Below are 20,790 nucleotides of genomic sequence, written 5' to 3' on the forward strand. Positions count from 1 at the left end.
TCCCTGATATCCCTTCCATTATCTTCGATACCATATATGCTTCCCACAACTCTTTTCCACATAGACTCATTTTCAACCGCACATCGCCACCACCACTTCCCCAACAACGCTTTATTCCTCAGTCGTACGCTTCCCACTCCTAAACCTCCCATTTCTTTCGGTTTGCACACTTGAGTCCAATTGACAACATGACAATGAGCCTCCCCATCCGCACCATCCCAAAGAAAATTCCTCATCAAAGTTTCCATTTGCTTCGCTACTTGTTGAGGCACCATAAATAGTGACATGAAGTATGTTGGCTGGGCGTTTAGTACCGAGGAAATCAAAGTTAATCTGCCCCCCCTAGATAGATAAGCCTTCTTCCAGCTGGCCAACTTCGCTGACATGTTGGAAACCACGGGTGCCCAAAATTCTTGCTTCTTGGGGTCACCTCCCAACTGTGCTCCGAGGTATTTGATAGGCCAGTTTTCTTTCTTGCACCCCACTGTTTCAGCCAGCATTGCGATCTCTGCATCAGATTGGTTCAGTCCGAGCAAGGAGCTTTTATCAAAATTTATTTTGAGACCTGATTTTGAGCAGAAAAGCTGTAGTAATTGGACGACGTTGATCAGGTGACCATCGTTTTGGACAAGGAATAGGGTATCATCCGCAAATTGTAAGTGTGAAACTTCTACTTTATCTTTCCCAACCTCAAGTCCTCTCACAGCATTTGTTGATCTAGCATTATCAACCAATCTCCCTAACCCATCGATAACTAAGTTAAAAAGAAATGGGGATAGTGGGTCACCTTGCCTGAGTCCCCTTTCCCCCTTGAACTTCTCTCTCGGTCTTCCATTAATTAATACCGAATATGAGACACTCGAAACGCAGCCCTTGATCCAATGCCTCCACCTACTCCCAAACCCCTTCATTCTAAGCACGTAATCTAAAAATCTCCAATCCACATTATCATATGCCTTTTCCAAATCCACTTTCAAAATCCACCCATTTTTCCTCTTTCTTCTATACTCATCGACGACTTCGTTTGCAATGAGACAACAATCTGTTATTTGTCTTCCTTGAATAAAAGCGCATTGAGTCTCCGCCACAGTGTTGTACAAGACTTTTTTCAGTCTATTTGTCAATACCTTGGACAGAATTTTGTACAAGCTCGTAATTAGACTGATGGGTCTAAAGTCTTTAACTTTTGTTGCACCATTTTTCTTTGGAATCAAGCAAATGTAAGTCTCGTTTGTTTTCCCATTAACAATCCCATCATTGTAAAAATCAGCAAACACTCTTGTAAGATCAGTTTTAATCGTATCCTAGCTTTTCTGATAAAATGCTAAAGTAAACCCGTCTGGCCCCGGAGCTTTTGTACCGTCGCAATCGAACACCGCTCCTCTGATTTCATCCTCTGAAAAAGGCTGTTCCAGCTGCTCGGCCTCCATCAAGTTAATTGGCATCCATTGCACTCCATCTAAACCCGATCCATCGCCTTCAGATTTCCTGTATAAATGTTTGTAGAATGTAATGATCTCCTTTTCAATCTGTAACTCATCCGTGAGCAATGACCCATCATCCAATTCTATTTTGTCTATAGTCGCTTTATTCCTCCTGTTATTCAAAGGTGAGTGGAAGAATTTTGAGTTTTGGTCTCCATCTTTTAACCATTTAACCTTGGCCTTCTGAGAGTCCAGTTGTAATTTCCGAATAATCATAGTCTCCGGCTCACATCTGACCTGTCGCCGTTGTTCATTTAAAGTTTCAGACCACCTTCCCTCCTCCTCTCTGTCATCTAGTTGGCTGATTTTATTACGAAGCTCTGAAATTTTCTCATTAATGTCTCCGAAGACCTCTTTATTCCAATTCAGAACCTTGGTTTTTGTGTCTTTAAGCTTCAACATGAACTTGTAACCTTCCCAACCTTGAGGATTTCCACTGCCCCACCATTCTGACAGAGACTTCTGGAAATTTTTGTGTGTCAACCAAACATTTTCAAATTTGAAAGGAGTAGGTCCCCATTTAAACTTCGTAGTGTCTAAAACTAGTGGATGGTGATCTGAAGTTATTCTCGGCAGCACTGTTTGCCGAAAAGTTGGGAAAATTTCCTTCCACCCCATTGTAAAAAGGAACCTATCCAATCTGGAACATATTGGGTGATCCTTGAAATTTGTCCAAGTGAACCTCGCATTGAGTAGGGGAGGATCTAGCAAACCCAACTCCTCGATCAAAGTGTCAAAGCATTGCATACTTATTGTGTTAGTATTGCTATTCATTTTTTCGCTCAAATTCCTGACAATGTTGAAGTCTCCTCCAACACACCAAATGTTCCCACAAATTGTGTTCAACCCTGCTATTTCTTCCCAGAACAGATCTCTATTCCTCGGTTTGCAAGGACCGTAAACGGCTGAAAACCACCACTTTCTACCCTCTTTCCACTGTAATAGAATAGACACAGAGAAGTTCCCTATCAGATTGTCAGTGACCTGTACCACTCTTGGATCCCACATAACAAGAATTCCTCCTGATCGTCCCTCCGATGGTAGGCTAATCCAATCAACAAATCTGGATTTCCAGAGACTTGAAACAAATCTACGGTCCACTCCAGTTTTCTTCGTTTCTAACACCACCGCAATATCCGGATTCTCCTTTCGAATAACCATGCGCACTAACTCCCGCCTTCTCGCCGACCCCCCGCCCCTAATATTCCAAGAGCAAATCTTCATAGACAACGTACGGATCCCTTCGATGATGATCTTTTCTCGTAGTTGATCCCACATTTCAACCTAGCAAGCTCTCTACTCATCTTACTCGGTGATCTTACTAATTCAATTGCACCCGCTGATCTACTGACCCCTTCCCGAATAGCACCCAACGCCTTTGATTTTGACTCCCTTTCATAGCAAGCCCACGTTATCTGTTTTTTAGCCGCGGAGTGGTTTGTATCGAAATCGAGATATCGTTCCAAACTTACGGTCTTATTGCCAATCGATCCATAGGTCATTGGCATCAGACCTACACTTCTGATTCTCACATTTTGGGAAAAAGGACCACATATTTAGGGGTCAGGGCTACCCGAAAACTTGATCCCCATCCAAATCCATGGTTGGAGAAAAAAATGTAGAATTTTGCTTCAGTCCTGAGAAAAAACACGACTCCAAATCAATCATGGCAATAGTCTTGAGGTCAGCTACAAATTTTCGTACGAGGGATCTGTACAAATCCAATAGTATTCTAGGCCAAGGATGAAGATAATAATATTGATATTGTTAGAAGTTAAATTGAAAATGAATTCGTATGAAATTTAAGATGTTCTAAACTTGATTCGAACTTAAAAAATTAGTTATTTGAAAAAGCAATACCGCCACTACCATTTGGGTGAATCCACATAATTCCTCCCTACCCCAAATGTTGTAAAAGTAAATAATAAAAACGAATACTCATAACCGATCGATAATTTTTTTATTGTACCATAATACCACAAGAGATTATTTTTTGCTCTCTATATAACTATAGATGGATAAACTAGATTATTTGGTTATGTAAGTCTTTCTAAACTGATGTTTACAACTTTGAATTTGCATAACAGAAGCCATCAACCAATTTAAAAATAAATCAAGTAATGGTAAACTAAAATGATAAAGAATAAAGAACTAAAAAAGGTTCAATGACAAAGCATGATTCTCCTTCTCCCGGTTAAAACTTCTTAATCGATGAACTTCAACGTCGCTTTTCTGTCCTCAATGGTTTCGAGTCAGCCATACGACACAAACATCTTATTCGTCTCGAAAGCTCCAAAAGGATTGCCACACAACTCACAAGCTCAAAACTCATTTACCAATGACCACAGAGTTCTTGCAACTTACATGAAGATGTATGAGATACCAAGAAACACTCTCATTATGTAAACAAAAAAATCACATAAGAAATGATAGGCTATATGCACAAGTCATACCAGCTTTTATGTAAACTACATCTCTCAAAGGCAAACAACTCATCAGGTTTTAAAGTACTATTTTCACAAATCCTATCTTCCAGTTTCAAGAAATGCATCCAAGAAAACAGAACAAAATTAGTTATTTCCGAACCTGTACATTGCATCAAAACTGCAATTACCAAGACACAACTTGGGAGAGAAAACTGAGCAAAACGCGGACATGACTCATTCTTTGCTTGGAGGGCTGCTCCCTTTCTTGCTAAGTTGAAGAGATTTGTTCACCATAACCTTGTGGTGCAGCACAACCACAGAGAAAACCCTCTGACTCCACTGCTCCATGCACGCTGCTGCCTCTGGCTATGGCCATTTGATAGGCACGCCATCCCATTTTTGAAAGAGCATAGGGTCTGCCATCACGTTCGTACAATTCCCTACTTCCCATTCTTTTCCCCATCTCTTCCATTCTGGCTTCGAGCCACCGACAATTACCTGCTTGCCCAGAAGCAGAAGCAAGAAGGGTCGACCTTTGATTCAATAGAAGAGCACGTGCGCCTGTTAGATCACCAGTTTCTGCCATTTCCAGAGCCTCAATGAAGCCTTGTTCTGCCAAAACACGGTTCCTTTCCTCATCAACTTTCAAACTTACTGTCGTCTCCAGAGGGGTTGGAAATATCGATCTCCGTATGGTGACTCGGTCACCATCAATTTGTACCATGTCGTTTGACACTACTGATATGTAAGAACATGTAATATCCAAAAGGGACGTAGTATTCAAATCATTTTCGGCATCTCCAACACTACAAAATACAGGGACCGTTAAGTTAATGATAAAATCTTGTTCCTCCTCCCAAATAAAATCCCCAAAATTTATTAAAGCTTGTGATCCTTTGTTAGAGATTTTACTACTTGCATATCTTTCTGAAGATATTGATAGAATTTGGACTCCATGTGATGCAGACCTCACTATTAAACAAAGCTCCTGAGCTAAAACATAATGCAGAAAACCAATACAGAGACCAACATTATCTTCCACCGCTTCATAAGAGACGATAATAGAAAAATGACCAACTGATACATCAGATATGGCTTGCAGTGAAAGAGGGTCATGATCTTCACCAAAGCCGAATGTATAAACGTGAAATGGTGGTTGTTGGTCATGATCTCCCATTCCTCGGTGGTTTTCGGGATAGATAGAAGCAGGCAATAGATGCAGATATGGTGGAGGCTGTCCTGGACGTGGAAAATGTGCGGCACGGTAACAAGTATCCATTCCATCTAAAAAGAATATGATGTTACCGACCTGATCCTTGTACCGCCTTTCTTCGAGAACCTGAACTCCCATCTCCAAAGCTTCTAAAATATTGGTGCAGCCACTTGCCAAAAGTGAATTCACACACTGTTTAGCATTTTCGCGCCCATCCTCTGTCATTCTGCGCAAGGATAAAAATCTCTGAGCACGAGTTGAAAATGACACGATCGAAAGTCGGTCAAAAGGACCCAACCTATCGATCACAAAGACAACAACACTTTTCAGGAGTGCCAATTTTGATCCATGCATGCTGCCACTAACATCTAGCACAGCAACAAGATCGATAGGAGTGTGATCGAAGTCTTCCTCCGGTGGTGCTATTATTTGAACAAGAACATAAAATTCTGAAACAGATTCCGAAGAAGCTACAGCGACCCGCTCCGGAATGGTCTTGATACTGATATTTTCTGGGTCAGCAGGTGGAGCAGAAGACACAGGATCAGCGGTGACCAAAGGTGGCAGTTCATCATCAGAAAATAGAATCAGTTTTGGCTCATGCATAACACGAGAGCGAAATGGGACCTGGGGTTCAGGAACTCGATCGACCGGATTTGGAGCGAAAATGCTATCAACGTTCGTGTTAGAGTTTGGAACAGCCAAAGGAAGATCATTCCATTTAGCTCGACAAACAACACAAAGGTAATTTCCATATGTAACATTGTTGCTTGCGCAGCTAAAATGGAAGGAAAGAGCACCCTCAGCAGTAAAGAAGGTCTGGCCTTGCCCCGATTCCATAGACTCCAAGCAAATGGCACATGTTTTCTGAAACAAAATGAAAAATTAAGTGTATTTGAATATTAATTTCTACATAACAGTTGATTTCAAAAGGTAAAGTTGTTAGTATTTTTGGGACACTTATATAATTAAATGAATGTATATGGTCATCAATTATAATAAGTCAAACATTATGTGATCTATTTTAAAATAAGGAATTTGACTTAGGGCATAAATGTCATGAATATTTATTGTGGATACCATATGCAGAATTTCTAATTTGATGAAGGGGCTAAATTAGAAATAGGCAAACGTTATGTAACTGCTTAATAAATGCAGTAAGGTAATGGTCCCCAAATGTAGAAAAGAAACGTAAAGATATCTCTTTATATCCCCATCAACAAAGAGAATTAGGAACCTAAGGAAATTCTACATTTTGGAAGATCAAAACCGCTATAAACCATGGCTAAAGATTCAGGTACGCTTCCGTATTCGTTTTTCATATTTAATCAAGAGCATGATTGTGATTTTCTGGTGTAGTTTCATTTGGGATTAGAAACACAGAAAATCTAGAGAAATAATTTAACAATTGGTATCAGAGCCAATTAATCTTGTTCTTGATTTGAGAATAAAAATAAAAAATAAAAAATTCTGTTGATGAAATCCTCAATGATTTTTGTTTATCGGTCAATGGTGGATGAAATAATAGTCTTCCTATTAATTTTCATGCAACTTAGACCAATGATTCAATTTTTGGGATTTATTTATTTTATTATTATTTAATTAATTCGATTGAATTTAATTAATTGGCATAATATATAATAAAATTATTATAGTTCATCATTCCGATTGGATTAATTAAAATAAGATGTCGCCAAAGTGACCTCTCTTTTGTAGATTGTTCATGACGAATTTTGAATGTTTGTAAGTTTGTAAGTTCATGCGATTATTAATCGGCTCAAAGGAAGGTTAATAGTTGGCCGGACTACATAATTACCTGTGATAGTAAACACGTAACGATTATAAGGATTTTACATGAGAATAATAAATCAATCCAAAGAGGGGTTTGTTATTTGTCATGCATTATTGTTAGTATTTGATTATTACAACAAGAGTATCACTTGCAGTTAATTTTATTGTCCAAAGACTTGAAATTAATGGTGCTCTAGGTATCTTGAGATGGGATTTGCCAATTAATTTTGAATTTTATTGATAATTATGATTGTGAGCATGTTATTTATTTATTTTTAATGTTCTCTTTCAGTGAATGTTGCTAATATTTCTGCCAACTTAAGTTCAGTACCGGTCCTTAATGGTACTAACTTTATGGACTGGAAGGAGAACGTTCAGATAGTTCTCGGGTGCATGGACATGGACCTTGCGATTCGGACGGAGAAACCCACTACTCCTACGACAATTAGCTCCTCTGAAGAGAGAGCTATATTTGAGAAGTGGGATCGCTCCAATCGCATGAGTCTGATGATCATCAAGCGTGCCATTCCGGAGGTGTTTAGGGGTGCAGTGTCTGAGGACATCACCAATGCCAAGGAGTACCTTGCAGAAATCGAGAAGCGCTTTGCCAAAAGCGATAAGGCTGAAACAAGCACTATTCTAAAGAGCTTGATTTCAATGAAGTATAAGGGCAAGGGAAACATAAGGGAGTACATCATGGAGATGTCTAATCTTGCTTCGAAATTGAAGGCACTAAAGTTGGATTTGCGCGAGGATTTACTTGTGCATCTCATCCTGATTTCTCTTCCGGTTCAGTTCAACCACTTTAAGGTCAGTTTTAACTGTCAGAAGGAAACGTGGAGTTTGAATGAACTAATTTCTCACTGTGTCCAAGAGGAAGAAAGATTGAATCAAGAGAAGACAGAAAGTGCTCATTTGGCAAGCACCTCTAAGGACAAGGGCAAGAAAAGAAAGAATGTAAATGCTGTGGGTCCGAGTGAGAAGAAACAACAAAAAGTTGGTGACCTTTGTTTCTTCTGCAATAAACCCGGACACATGAAGAAGGAGTGTGCCAAGTATCGCGCGTGGCGCGAGAAGAAAGGTACATTTCTTAATTTGGTTTGTTCTGAAGTTAACTTAGCTTCAGTACCTAGAAATACTTGGTGGTTAGATTCCGGTGCTACTACTAACATCAGTATTTCAATGTAGGGTTGCCTGAGCTACCGAAAGCCAAGTGATGCTGAAAGAAGTATCTATGTAGGCGATGGAAAGTCGGTAGAAGTGGAAGCAATTGGTCATTTTAGATTGTTGCTTTGTACTGGTTTCTATTTGGATTTAATGGATACTTTTGTTGTACCGTCATTTAGACGGAATTTGGTCTCTGTTTGTTATTTGGACAAATCTGGTTACAATTGTTCCTTTGGAAACAATCAGTTTATGTTATCTATTAATTCTAATGTTGTTGGAACTGGTTTACTTATGAAATATGACAATCTCTATTTGCTTGATACAAATGATTCATATCATGAAACCCTAATTGTTGAATCGAAAGGTACAAAACGAAAGCTAAATAATGATAATTCGGGTGCATTATGGCACAAGCGCTTAGGTCACATCACTAGAAATAGAGTTGAACAACTTGTGTCGAATGGAATTTTAAATTCCATTGATTTTACGGACTTTAATGTCTGTATTGAATGCATTAAAGGAAAACAAACCAAAGGCAAGAAATTAGGTGCATATCGAGCTACGGAAGTCTTAGAATTGATACATACGGATGTTTGTGGACCGTTTCCAACACCTTCTTGGAATGGTCAACGCTACTTTGTATCATTCATAGACGATTTTTCGAGATATGCATACATATTTCTTATTCATGAAAAGACTCAAACATTGGACGTGTTCAAGTCATTCAAAGTTGAAGTTGAAAATCAACTCGACAAAAGGATAAAGAAAATAAAGTCTGATCGTGGTGGTGAATACTATGGTCGGTACGATGGTTCGGGTGAACAACGTCCAGGGCCTTTTGCCAAATTCCTAGAGGAGTGTGGTATCGTCCCACAATACACCATGCCGGGCTCTCCAAGCATGAATGGTGTAGCAGAAAGACGAAATCGCACTCTACAAGACATGGTAAGGAGTATGGTTAGCTATTCATCCTTGCCGGAATCACTCTGGGGTGAGGCACTAAAGACGGCAGCATACATTCTAAATAGAGTGCCGACAAAAGCAGCTGCTAAAACACCTTTTGAGCTTTGGTTGGGGCGAAAGCCCAGTCTGAATCATTTTCACGTTTGGGGATGTCCAACTGAGGTGAGGCCTTATAGGCCACATGAGAATAAGTTGGATCCCAAGACTGTGAGCAGCTACTTTATTGGCTATTCTGAGCGATCAAGGGGCTATAAGTTTTACGATCCCAAATCAAGGTCAATTTTTGAGACGGGTACAACTATATTCTTCGAGGATATTGAGTTTGGGGGGAAGAATAAAATAAAGGACTTTGTCTTTGAGGAAGAATCAACTTCCACTACGGTTAATGAGGAGTTGATTCCTATTCCGATTGCTTTAGAAAATGATCAGGATTCCACTCTGGTCATTAATAATATCGGAATTCCAGAAAATCAAGACATCGTTGATCTCCCAGATGTACAAACTCAACAACCTCTTGAAGAAGAGATTGAGGTCCAAGTGCCATTGCGGCGGTCCACGAGAGAAAGGAGAAGTGCTATTTTGGATGATTATGTAGTATTTCTTCAGGAACATGAGGATAATGTTGGCATGATGGAAGATGATCCTATCAACTTTCGTCAAGCCACAGAAAGTTCCAATTCGATAAAGTGGGTCGAAGCAATGAATGAGGAGTATAAGTCAATGCAAGACAATAAAGTTTGGGAACTTGTCCCACTGCCGGAAGGTACAAAACCTGTTGGTTGCAAATGGATTTTTAAGACCAAAGTGGAGAAGTATAAAGCTCGTCTTGTGGCAAAAGGATTTACTCAAAAATACGGGATTGACTATAAAGAGACTTTTTCTCCGGTTTCAACTAAGGACTCTTTTAGGACAATCATGGCACTTGTTGCACATTTCGATATGGAGCTACATCAGATTGATGTAAAGATGGCGTTTCTCAATGGCGACATTGATGAAACAATTTATATGGTGCAGCCAGAAAACTTTGTGTCGGGAGACCCAAAGAATATGGTTTGCAAATTAAAAAAATCCATCTATGGACTTAAACAAGCGTCTCGTCAGTGGTACCATAAATTTCACGAAATAATTCTCTCATTTGGTTTTGAAGGGAATTTAATCGATGATTGTGTGTATCACAAGTTCAGTGGGAGTAAGCACATATTTTTGGTTCTATATGTGGACGACATTTTGCTTGCCACAAACGATGTAGGCTTATTGCACCAAACCAAGAGTTTATTGTCAAGAAATTTCGAGATGAAAGATCTTGATGAGGCCTCATTTGTATTAGGAATTCAGATACATCGAGATCGTTCTCGAGGTGTTCTTGGATTGTCACAAATGAGCTATATCGATAAAGTACTTAAAAGATTTGGCATGCAAGATTGTAAACCAGGAAACACCCCGGTCGCTAAGGGAGATAAGTTTAATCTCAAACAATGCCCTAAGGGAAGTCTTGAAATTCAAGAAATGCAAAAGATTCTCTATGCTTCGGCGGTAGGAAGTCTTATGTATGCTCAAGTTTGTACACGTCCGGATATTGCTGTACATAGTAGGTGTGTTGGGCAGATATCTAAGCAACCCAGGTATGGATCACTGGAAAGCAGCCAAAAGGGTTATGAGATACCTGAAAAGAACTAGGAATTACATACTCACATATAGGAGGTCAGATCATCTTGAGATCATTGGGTATTCTGACTCCGATTTTGCGGGATGCCAAGACAGTATGAGATCCACTTCGGGTTACATTTTTATGTTAGCTGGTGGAGCTATTTCTTGGAGAAGTGCCAAACAGACACTTACAGCTTCCTCCACTATGGCGGCAGAATTTGTTGCTTGTTACGAAGCATCAAATCATGCGATATGGCTGAAGAACTTTGTCACTGGGCTGCGTATTCTGGAAGGGATTGAAAGACCCATTGGATTATTTTGTGACAATAGATCAGCTGTATTATATTCCAACAACAATAGGAGCTCGACAAAGTCGAAGCATATTGACATCAAGTTTCTGGTTGTGAAAAAAAGGGTACAAAGTGGACAGATTTCTATAGAACACTTAGGTACAAACTCCATGGTAGCGGACCCCTTGACAAAGGGTTTGCCGCCTAATGTCTTTCATGAGCATACTGCTCGTATGGGTGTCATAGAGATGGATGATCTCTAGTTTGAGTGGGAGTTTGTAGTTTGGTTGTTTTATAGACAGTTATTTATGTATTTTTATTCTGATCAGAAATGAAGTATTATTCAGTTCATTACACTTTGTACAATTATGTTTAAAAGTTTGATCTCACTAAAGTTGAGTAGGACCAGTTGAAAATTAACATGAACAGATCACCTTGCATGTAATTTTTCATGCCACTAATTCATGTTTGATCTATGTCATTTAGTGATGTTGATGTACGTGACCATGGATGGGTTTAGTTGTGATTGATACAATTAAGACCGCTTTGATTCTATGTCAATATGATTAATGGACGAGATTGTTTGGAATGTCCTCAGAATTGATGACACGACATGTGCACACTAAGGATATCACATTCATTATATTGTATATGTGTCCCGTGGGAGATTGTTAGTATTTTTGGGACACTTATATAATTAAATGAATGTATATGGTCATCCATTATAATAAGTCAAACATTATGTGATCTATTTTAAAATAAGGAATTTGACTTAGGGCATAAATGTCATGAATATTTATTGTGGATACCATATGTAGAATTTCTAATTTGATGAAGGGGCTAAATTAGAAATAGGCAAACGTTATGTAACTGCTTAATAAATGTAGTAAGGTAATGGTCCCCAAATGTAGAAAAGAAACGTAAAAATATCTCTTTATATCCCCATCAACAAAGAGAATTAGGAACCTAAGGAAATTTTACATTTTGGAAGATCAAAACCGCTATAAACCATGGCTAAAGATTCAGGTACGCTTCCGTATTCGTTTTTCATATTTAATCAAGAGCATGATTGTGATTTTCTGGTGTAGTTTCATTTGGGATTAGAAACACAGAAAATCTAGAGAAATAATTTAACAAAAGTCACAACTATAACTATGAGATTCCATGAATTATCAGTATTTTTGCACGCAAAGCACTAGGCAAAACTGACTGTCGACCACCATTTATAACACATTGTACAATCTCAAACAATAATATGTTGCAGAAATCATATTTTGAAATTCTCGCAGTGTTACATCAATAATTCTGTTAAGAAATCAACTCCCAAATTGTACGTAACCAGGAAAAAATTTCAAAGAAAGTGAAGTCAATCGCCATAATGCATTTGAGATATTAGCCCATCATAATGAAAATGTCGAGAGAATCGTACAAATACATAAACATGGGTGAAAGTAAAGATTAAATCACCGGAGAAACAACGAATAAATCATCAAATGGAGTCTTGAAATCATACAGACCCTCTATGTAACTACTACATAACTAGAAAACCAATCTAATCACGTAGAAATACAATCTTTACAATCCATCCAGGGAATAACAACAAATAGAATCGGAACCAGTGAATTATAAACCCAAGTAAACCATCATAATCAAGAATTTTGCTACATGATCATGTCAAGTAAACGCAAAACAAGAAAGGTAAAAAGAAAAGAGGAAAGAAGAAATAAGTAACCCAATCAGTAACATTCAGAAAAGTTTACATTATCTTCTTGAGAACCCATGGAATTCTCGTCTTTGGCTTGTTTCTGATCGTGCAGCGGGAGTGAAAATCTTGTGTGCGAACCGCGAACTTCTGTTTATATATATATAAAACAGTTTATGTATCATTTCAAACAATTATGATTTAATTTATCCAATTTTTTTTCTTGTTTGACTTTTGAATAATTCGATATATTTTTCATCTTTTTTCTAATTTTCTTACTTCTTTGTTAGATTAAATTCAGCAATCTCACAATCATATCTTATTTTCATTTTTTTCATCATCGAATTTGATGTTGATTAATCTCTTTGATGCTTTCTTTATTTTTTTATTATGACCTTATTTTGTTTATTTGAGTAGTTCACACTTCGGGTCTTACTTTATTTTATTCCTTTTTTTTTTTGAAATCTCACTTGGTTTCTTCACATCTTTCACCACCATTGACAACATATCACTGTTCTTAGTATTTAATTGGTCTAATTTGAAATGAAACTTGTGATTTTCTTGTTTCGTTCTCTAAAGTTCTCTTTATGTTTTTTTATGTTTAAACATATATTTTTTCTGTTAATGAATTAAACTCATACTTCAATAAATTTTCAACTCTCATTTGGACACATGCAGAAAATTTACAATCATTAAAAAATTTCAGTATCATATTGCACTCACATTGTTCTCATTTATTTCATGTCCCAACATATTTATGTATACCATAAAAAAATCTGTTATTTCCAGATTATTATTTTTTCACAAGACGAATGAAAAAACTACAACATCAAACTGGTCTATGTTGTCTTATATTTTGTAAGGCCCGAGATTATATCATTTTAATCCGAAATTATTTAATTTACAAATTTTGGAATGATGAATTAGATTCCACGGTTTTTGTAATTAATTAAGATTGAAATTGAATTAAAAAGAGTTGTGAGGACCAAATTGCAAATAGTGAAGATTTCAGGGGCTAAAGTGAAATTAATGATTTGAGTGGGACACTTGTCACCACCATGCACTTTGATATATAAATGTCCAATTTCCTTCATTTCTTCAGCCAAGAAATCGAGAGTTGTCCCTGGAAATCCTTGAAGTTTTCTTACACGTTAGAAAATTGATTTTGCCACATTCGGTTATCAGAATTTGAATCCGGACACAGTTCTGTACTCCTCTCGCTACGAACTACAACTGGACGTAAGTTTTATTGAGTTCTGCTATCATTTGAAAATATGATGTTGTAGGAATTTGATATGATTTATATATGATGTTCTGGACATGTTAGACATCATAGAATCGAAGTCAGATTAAGAAACGGACTGATTATGGAATTGATATGAATTTTTAGGGTATATTAAGTTATACCGGATATATTTGAATTGTGATTGGATTACAGATTGTATTGGATATGGGTTATGGATTGTAAATGTGATATGAGGATATTGTATTGACGGGGATACTGAGTTTGTACCGTTATGCTGTTGAATTGATTTAAATCCAGATTAATCAGACTCAGTGTTGAATTGAGAATAGAATATTGATATTATGATTCTCGACATGTCGTTTCAGATTTACAGAGACAGTCTTGAGTTCAGAACTGATATTGCTTCAGACCAAGACTACAAACGAAAGGTATAAGTCAATGTGGTATTGGGAGATCGACTTGAGTTTCCCTAAATCACATACTTTACTTTATTGCATTGATATTTGCATTGATTGGACTGATGTACTTGTTTTCTTGAATTATAGATAGCAGGTATCAGACGAGTAATCTTGTGACAGAAGTACCTGATAGTGGCGGGATCGCCACGGGCACATTGCACGATGTCACAAGATAGTATAGAAATCTTGGGACGGAAGTGCCTGATAGTGGCGGGATCGCCACGGGCACATTGCACGATGTCTCAAGACAGGATATTAGCGATAGAGCTATAGTCCATGACGGTTAGGTCAGGACACCGGATGTTTGGTTATATCGAGTAAATAGAATTGGAATTTCTTCTATTACGGAATTCGATATAGGAACACCATATTTGGTTATATCGAGTAATAGGATCAGAGTTCCTTCTATTACGGAATTCGATATAGGAACACCACATTTGGAAACCGGGATCCCTAGACTAGGATTGAGTCTAGTCTGAATGACAAAGTGATGAGCATTGTCGACAGTCGATGATTGTTTATGTTCAGATTTTGATACATATATTTGTACCTGATTACATGCTTTATATTTGTTTATATGATTGCATGTTTCGTTGATTTATACTGGGATTTATTCTCACAAGAGTTATCCGGCTGTTGTCTTGTCTGTATGTGTACATGACAACAGGTGTGACAGGATCAGGGTCCAGGAGATGAGGAGAGATCGTGATAGAGTGGAGACTTCGGACTTTTTGATGTATATAGGGTGTGACACTTGATATATAGATGTTGTACCTTAATTTTACTGGTTTGTAGACGGTACAGGACATGTACTTTATTTTATACTGAGTCGTATATTAGTTTGATTTCACTACGTTCCGCAGTTTAAAAAGAAAAAAAAATTTAGACCCTGTTTTACAATTGACTAATTAGTCCCAATGATGATTAAGAACTTGATTAACGTCCGGGTCCCCACATATTTTATGTTATGCAACACTCTAAATCAAAAAATGGTAATTTAAGTTTTTCTTTCAAATGTGTTGGATAATTATATTGCAAAATAATAAAAATTTCAATAAATAAATAATAAATCATCACAAGCGAAACATATGAATCGATTATTTGAAATCAGAGGATAGAAATCCATTTTATAATGTCTAAATACAAATAATAAAAGGTGAAAGAAATGAGCACATATCTATATAGCAAATCTAAAATATTAATTAATTTTTTTACTTGTATAGTTTGTATTTTTAAGAAATGAAATTCACTTCGACGCTATAACCCAATTATTAATAGGTATGAACTTTGATTTACAATCATGTTTCAAAACAAACGAGTGGAAAAAAAAAGAATTAAGATAATTAAAAATCAAGAAATAACCATATTTTTTATCTTTTTGAAAAAAATATGGTTACATCACAATTTTTTCAACATTTTCATCGAATCAATGATATTAAAAATATATCAATTGACAACTCAATATTCAACTCCAATGTATAATTGTTTAATAATAATAAAAGATAGTCATCATATATACATTTTCATTTGAATGAAAAACTCTGGTTTGAAATCTAAAAAAAAAAAGTTAAAACATAGAGAAATCATAAGAGTCATATAAAACTTTTTAAAATGATATCAACTTAACACAGTGATAAATAAAAATAAATTAAACAATTTAAATATTCAATATCGGAGGAAAAACAATCTGAACACATGTTATATAAATTTTAATTGTTCGGAAAAAATGAAGAGACCATACAATATAGCGTTGATGAATATGTATTGATTGACAAAAAATCAGTTCAATTAAGTACTTGAATCATCATATGAAATTATTATAAAATAAAAAAAACATGGTCGAATATACCTACGTTATAAGAATAATAAAAACACGCATTGTAGTTGCATAAAAAAACCAAGAAAATTTTTGTCGATGAAATATCACATATCCGAATGAAATTAATTTTTTTTATTGCTAATTAATTATGTTAATTAATTAAAAATATTGTGAAATGAGTATAAATAATTATAATCAGAATTATGAAAATTGAAAATTTTGTGATAAATAATTTATCATGAATATGTTTTAATTTAAATAACATTATATTTCAATTGACTCGAAAAGACAATGTTAAATATTGAATTCATGAACATTTTACCAAAATACACAAACTAAAATAACAAGAATACATATATATGTAAGGCCCAAGAAATTTATCATGTTAATTTGAAATGATTTGACGATGGTTATCATAATCAGACACGATTTGTTGATAATTGACATGATTGAGATGATACGGACTTGAATGAAGAAGCCGGGCCATTCCAAGACCAGATTTGGCAGAACATATAAATTGTGTAAGTCTTGGACAGAACTATTGGCGCCCGAGCGGTAGAAAGTGACCGCCCGAGCGCCAAGGGTCAACAAGAACACCAACCGGGCAGAACATATGGCGCCCGCGCGGTAGTTTATAACCGCTCGAGCGCCAGTGGTTAACAAGAAAAAGTGCCAAACAGAGAGTTCCGCGCCCGGGCGGTAAAGATTGACCGCCCGAGCGCCGCTTTCAATTCACGAAAAATGAGACACGTTGCTTTATCATGCAAGTGGAGGTATATATACATGTATATCCTTCAAATTCATGGAGATGAAAAAGAAAGAATCGAGAAAGGTTTCTGTGATTATGTTAAAAATCCTTACGCCTTTATATTTTGATCCGTCCGTCTGATTTTGAATCCGACTTCGGTACCGGGTTCCTAGCAATGACAGCTACTACAGGACGTAAGTTTTGTTACGTTTTGTTAAGATTTGGAATTATGCTATGTCCAGAATCAGATACGATTCATATATGGCGTTTTTGACATAGTAGACATCATAGAATCAAAGTCAGATTAAAGAACAGACTGTTCATGAAATTGTTATGATTTTCGAAAGATATTGATTGAGATTTGATATCAGAATGGTGTTGATATTGATTTTGACTGTACAGATATTGAGATTATGAATTCTAGTATTATATCTGTGATGTTGAGATTGACGGGGTTATCCAGACTGTGTTATTATACCGTCGAAAACATCAGTTGATTAGAGTGATCAGATTCAGTGATGATTTCGATTATATTGTGATATTATTGATATGAATCAAATTGTATCCTGTTCAGATAGTGATCAGATTAGGTACTGAATTGAGTATTGATCAGAACAGAATGTGTATTGAGTTATTCACTGATACCGGTTATTCGATATTGTCATTTCAGATTTGATATGGACAGATTTGAAGACAGGTCATCGTCTTCTTCAGACAGGGACGACAAAGGTATAATTCATGTGATATTCGGGAAGACATAACTCAAATAAGATCCTATTTGAGTTTCCCAATAAAATCACATACTAGATTATTGTTATATTCTGATATGAATATGCTTTGTTATATGCTGATATGTTAATGCTTTGTTTGTAGATTTATATGCATTGCATTTAAGATAGGAAAGTCTTGACAGATCAGTGAGACTTCTAGACGTTCGGTGATATCACAGCTTTAGGGGAAGATCAGTCTCCTATGGTAGATGTGGATACAGATCAGACCGAAGTCTAGGAATAAGACGTACTGTCACCCCGATTGGAGAGTAGGTGATAGATCGTCTTATTCACAACGGGATCCCTAGAGTTATAGTTGAGTCGAGTCTAGACATGATTTGATTAGAACTGCATGTGTTAGAGATGTGGTTTCATAGACTATGAAACCCATGTTTATTGCTTTCAGTTATGATAGCATGTTTATATGATTTGATTTAAATTGCATGTTTATCTGAATTGAATTGCATGCTTAATTTGATTTGATTTCATATATTATGAAATCTCTTATTTTGAATATATTCATGATAGCATGTTTTATGATTTAGATTATGTTCATACATGCTTACCATGTTTTATACTGGGATTTATTCTCACCGGAGTTATCCGGCTGTTGTCTTGTTTTGTATGTGTGCATGACAACAGGTGGGGCTGGATCAGGGTCGAGATGACGATGAGAGAAGACGAGTTAGCGTGGTGATTCCGGACTTGGATAGATTTGATTTATTACTTGAATTTAGTAATTGAACCTTAGACTTAGGTTGTACAGTATGTACTTTTCTACTGAATTGTAGTTTTTATACAGATATGTATATTATCTAGATTCCATTACCTTCCGCATTTATATTTTAAAAAGAAAAATTTTTAGACCCTGTTTATCAGAACTGATAATTAAATCCCAAAGATGATTAAGAAGATGATCAGCGTCCGGGTCCTCACAATATATTAGAGATAAATTTATTATTTATGAGAAATATAACAAATCTAATGCATATGAATGCAACTTCCTGATTCAATTTTTGTACAAAAAAAGTTAAATTTATCACTATTAATATAAAAATATATGTACCAAAAAAATAAGTAGATGGATAAAAATTGAAGAACGCACATTAATTATACATAGTTCAATCAAAGCAATACACATTAGATTAACACTAATATGATTTCGTTAGTACATTAACTCATTTGACTCAAAAAAAGCTCAACACATTCACATGAGAATGAAAATAATGATCATCATCTTCAAAAATTTATTAAAGTTAAATGTGTAAATTGAAAGTACGCATTATTTAAATCTGGTTGTTTTGTTTAACATAATTGAAATGGGAAAACTTCAAAGTTTTCAAAATAAAAAAATATAATAAAAAGATTAAACATCGAGATTCGAGATGTAATTATGGAATTAAATCGTTTAACCAAAAACAAACAAAGGAGAAAATTCAAAGTTAATATTCGAAAAATAACAAAATTATAAAAGTATGTTATAGCAGTAAAAGAAATACGTGTAAGTGGATTGACTCATCTAGTTTTCATTGAAATAGGTTCCATACAAAGAAAAACACTTGTCCTTCGTTAGTTATTGTGGTAGCTCGAAAGGTCCGAGTCGAAATATGACTTTCAAATAATTAAGTTTCGAATTAGTGGATGTTGACAAAGAATGTGGCGATGCCAAGATTGAAACTCATATGTAACTTTGGAAGTAAACCGTCCAACCGAAAATAAATAATGAAGAAAAGTCAAAGTTGAATAGGCAAATGATAAAATAATAATAGTGATACTCAAAGACAAACATAAGGCATACCAAAAGACAAATACAAGGCATGAGGGCAATTTAGTAAACAAACAATGAAAACTCACATTTTTCCATACAAAGAAAAACACTTGTCATTCGTTAGTTATTGTGGCAGCCTGAAAGGTCCGAGTCGAAATATGACTTTCAAATAATTAAATTTCGAATTAGTGGATGTTGACAAAGAGTGTGGCGATGCCAAGATTGAAACTCGATATGTAACTTTGGAATTAAACCGTCCAACCGAAAATAAATAATGAAGAAAAGTTAAAGTTGAATAGGGAAATGATAAAATAATAATAGTGATACTCAAATGGCATCCCGAAAGGTCCGAGTCGAAATATGATTTTCAAATAATTAAGTTTCGAATTAGTGGATGTTGACAAAGAGTGTGGCGATGCCAAGATTGAAACTCGATATGTAACTTTGGAATTAAACCGTTCAACCGAAAATAAATAATGAAGAAAAGTCAAATTTGAATAGGCAAATGATAAAATAATAATAGTGATACTCAAAGACAAACATAAGGCATACCAAAAGACCAATACAAGGCATGAGGGCAATTTAGTAAACAAACAATGAAAACTCACACTTTTATAATAGATAATTGTCATTCGTTAGTTATTGTGGCAGCCTGAAAGGTCCGAGTCGAAATATGACTTTCAAATAATTAAATTTCGAATTAGTGGATGTTGACAAAGAGTGTGGCGATGCCAAGATTGAAACTCGATATGTAACTTTGGAATTAAACCGTCCAACCGAAAATAAATAATGAAGAAAAGTCAAAGTTGAATAGGGAAATGATAAAATAATAATAGTGATACTCAAATGGCATCCCGAAAGGTCCGAGTCGAAATATGATTTTCAAATAATTAAGTTTCGAATTAGTGGATGTTGACAAAGAGTGTGGCGATGCCAAGATTGAAACTCGATATGTAACTTTGGAATTAAACCGTTCAACCGAAAATAAATAATGAAGAAAAGTCAAAGTTGAATAGGCAAATGATAAAATAATAATAGTGATACTCAAAGACCAACATAAGGCATACCAAAAGACCAATACAAGGCATGAGGGCAATTTAGTAAACAAACAATGAAAACTCACACTTTTATAAGGATAATAACAAGGCATGAGGGCAATTTAGTAAACAAATAATGAAAACTCACACTTAGTTCAATTATACATAGTTCAATCAAAGCAATACACATTAGATTAACACTAATATGATTTCGTTAGTACATTAACTCATTTGACTCAAAAAAAGCTCAACACATTCACA

The 20,790-nt window shown here is 35.8% G+C and overlaps 1 protein-coding gene across 3 annotated transcripts in view; it reads right to left on the reverse strand.

Annotated features, from left to right (window-relative positions):
- Positions 1–4,021: 4,021 nt before the first annotated feature.
- Positions 4,022–20,790, reverse strand: part of LOC140807580 (E3 ubiquitin-protein ligase WAV3-like) — a 33,483-nt gene continuing 16,714 nt past the window's right edge. Inside the window, exons 1-2 of one of the 3 annotated variants that reach the window (XM_073164493.1) lie at positions 12,742–12,831; positions 4,022–5,990 (exon numbers count right to left, since the gene is read on the reverse strand). In XM_073164493.1, the coding sequence (XP_073020594.1) occupies positions 4,179–5,990; positions 12,742–12,762 (1,833 nt within the window). In that variant the 5' untranslated portion in view covers positions 12,763–12,831 and the 3' untranslated portion in view covers positions 4,022–4,178. Of the gene's footprint in view, positions 5,991–12,125; positions 12,292–12,741; positions 12,832–20,790 lie in introns of those variants that run through there. The other 2 variants (XM_073164495.1, XM_073164494.1) reach the window with 2 other exon arrangements.

Source organism: Primulina eburnea, chromosome 12 (genome assembly GCF_022965805.1).
Source record: "Primulina eburnea isolate SZY01 chromosome 12, ASM2296580v1, whole genome shotgun sequence".
Lineage (NCBI taxonomy): Eukaryota > Viridiplantae > Streptophyta > Magnoliopsida > Lamiales > Gesneriaceae > Primulina > Primulina eburnea.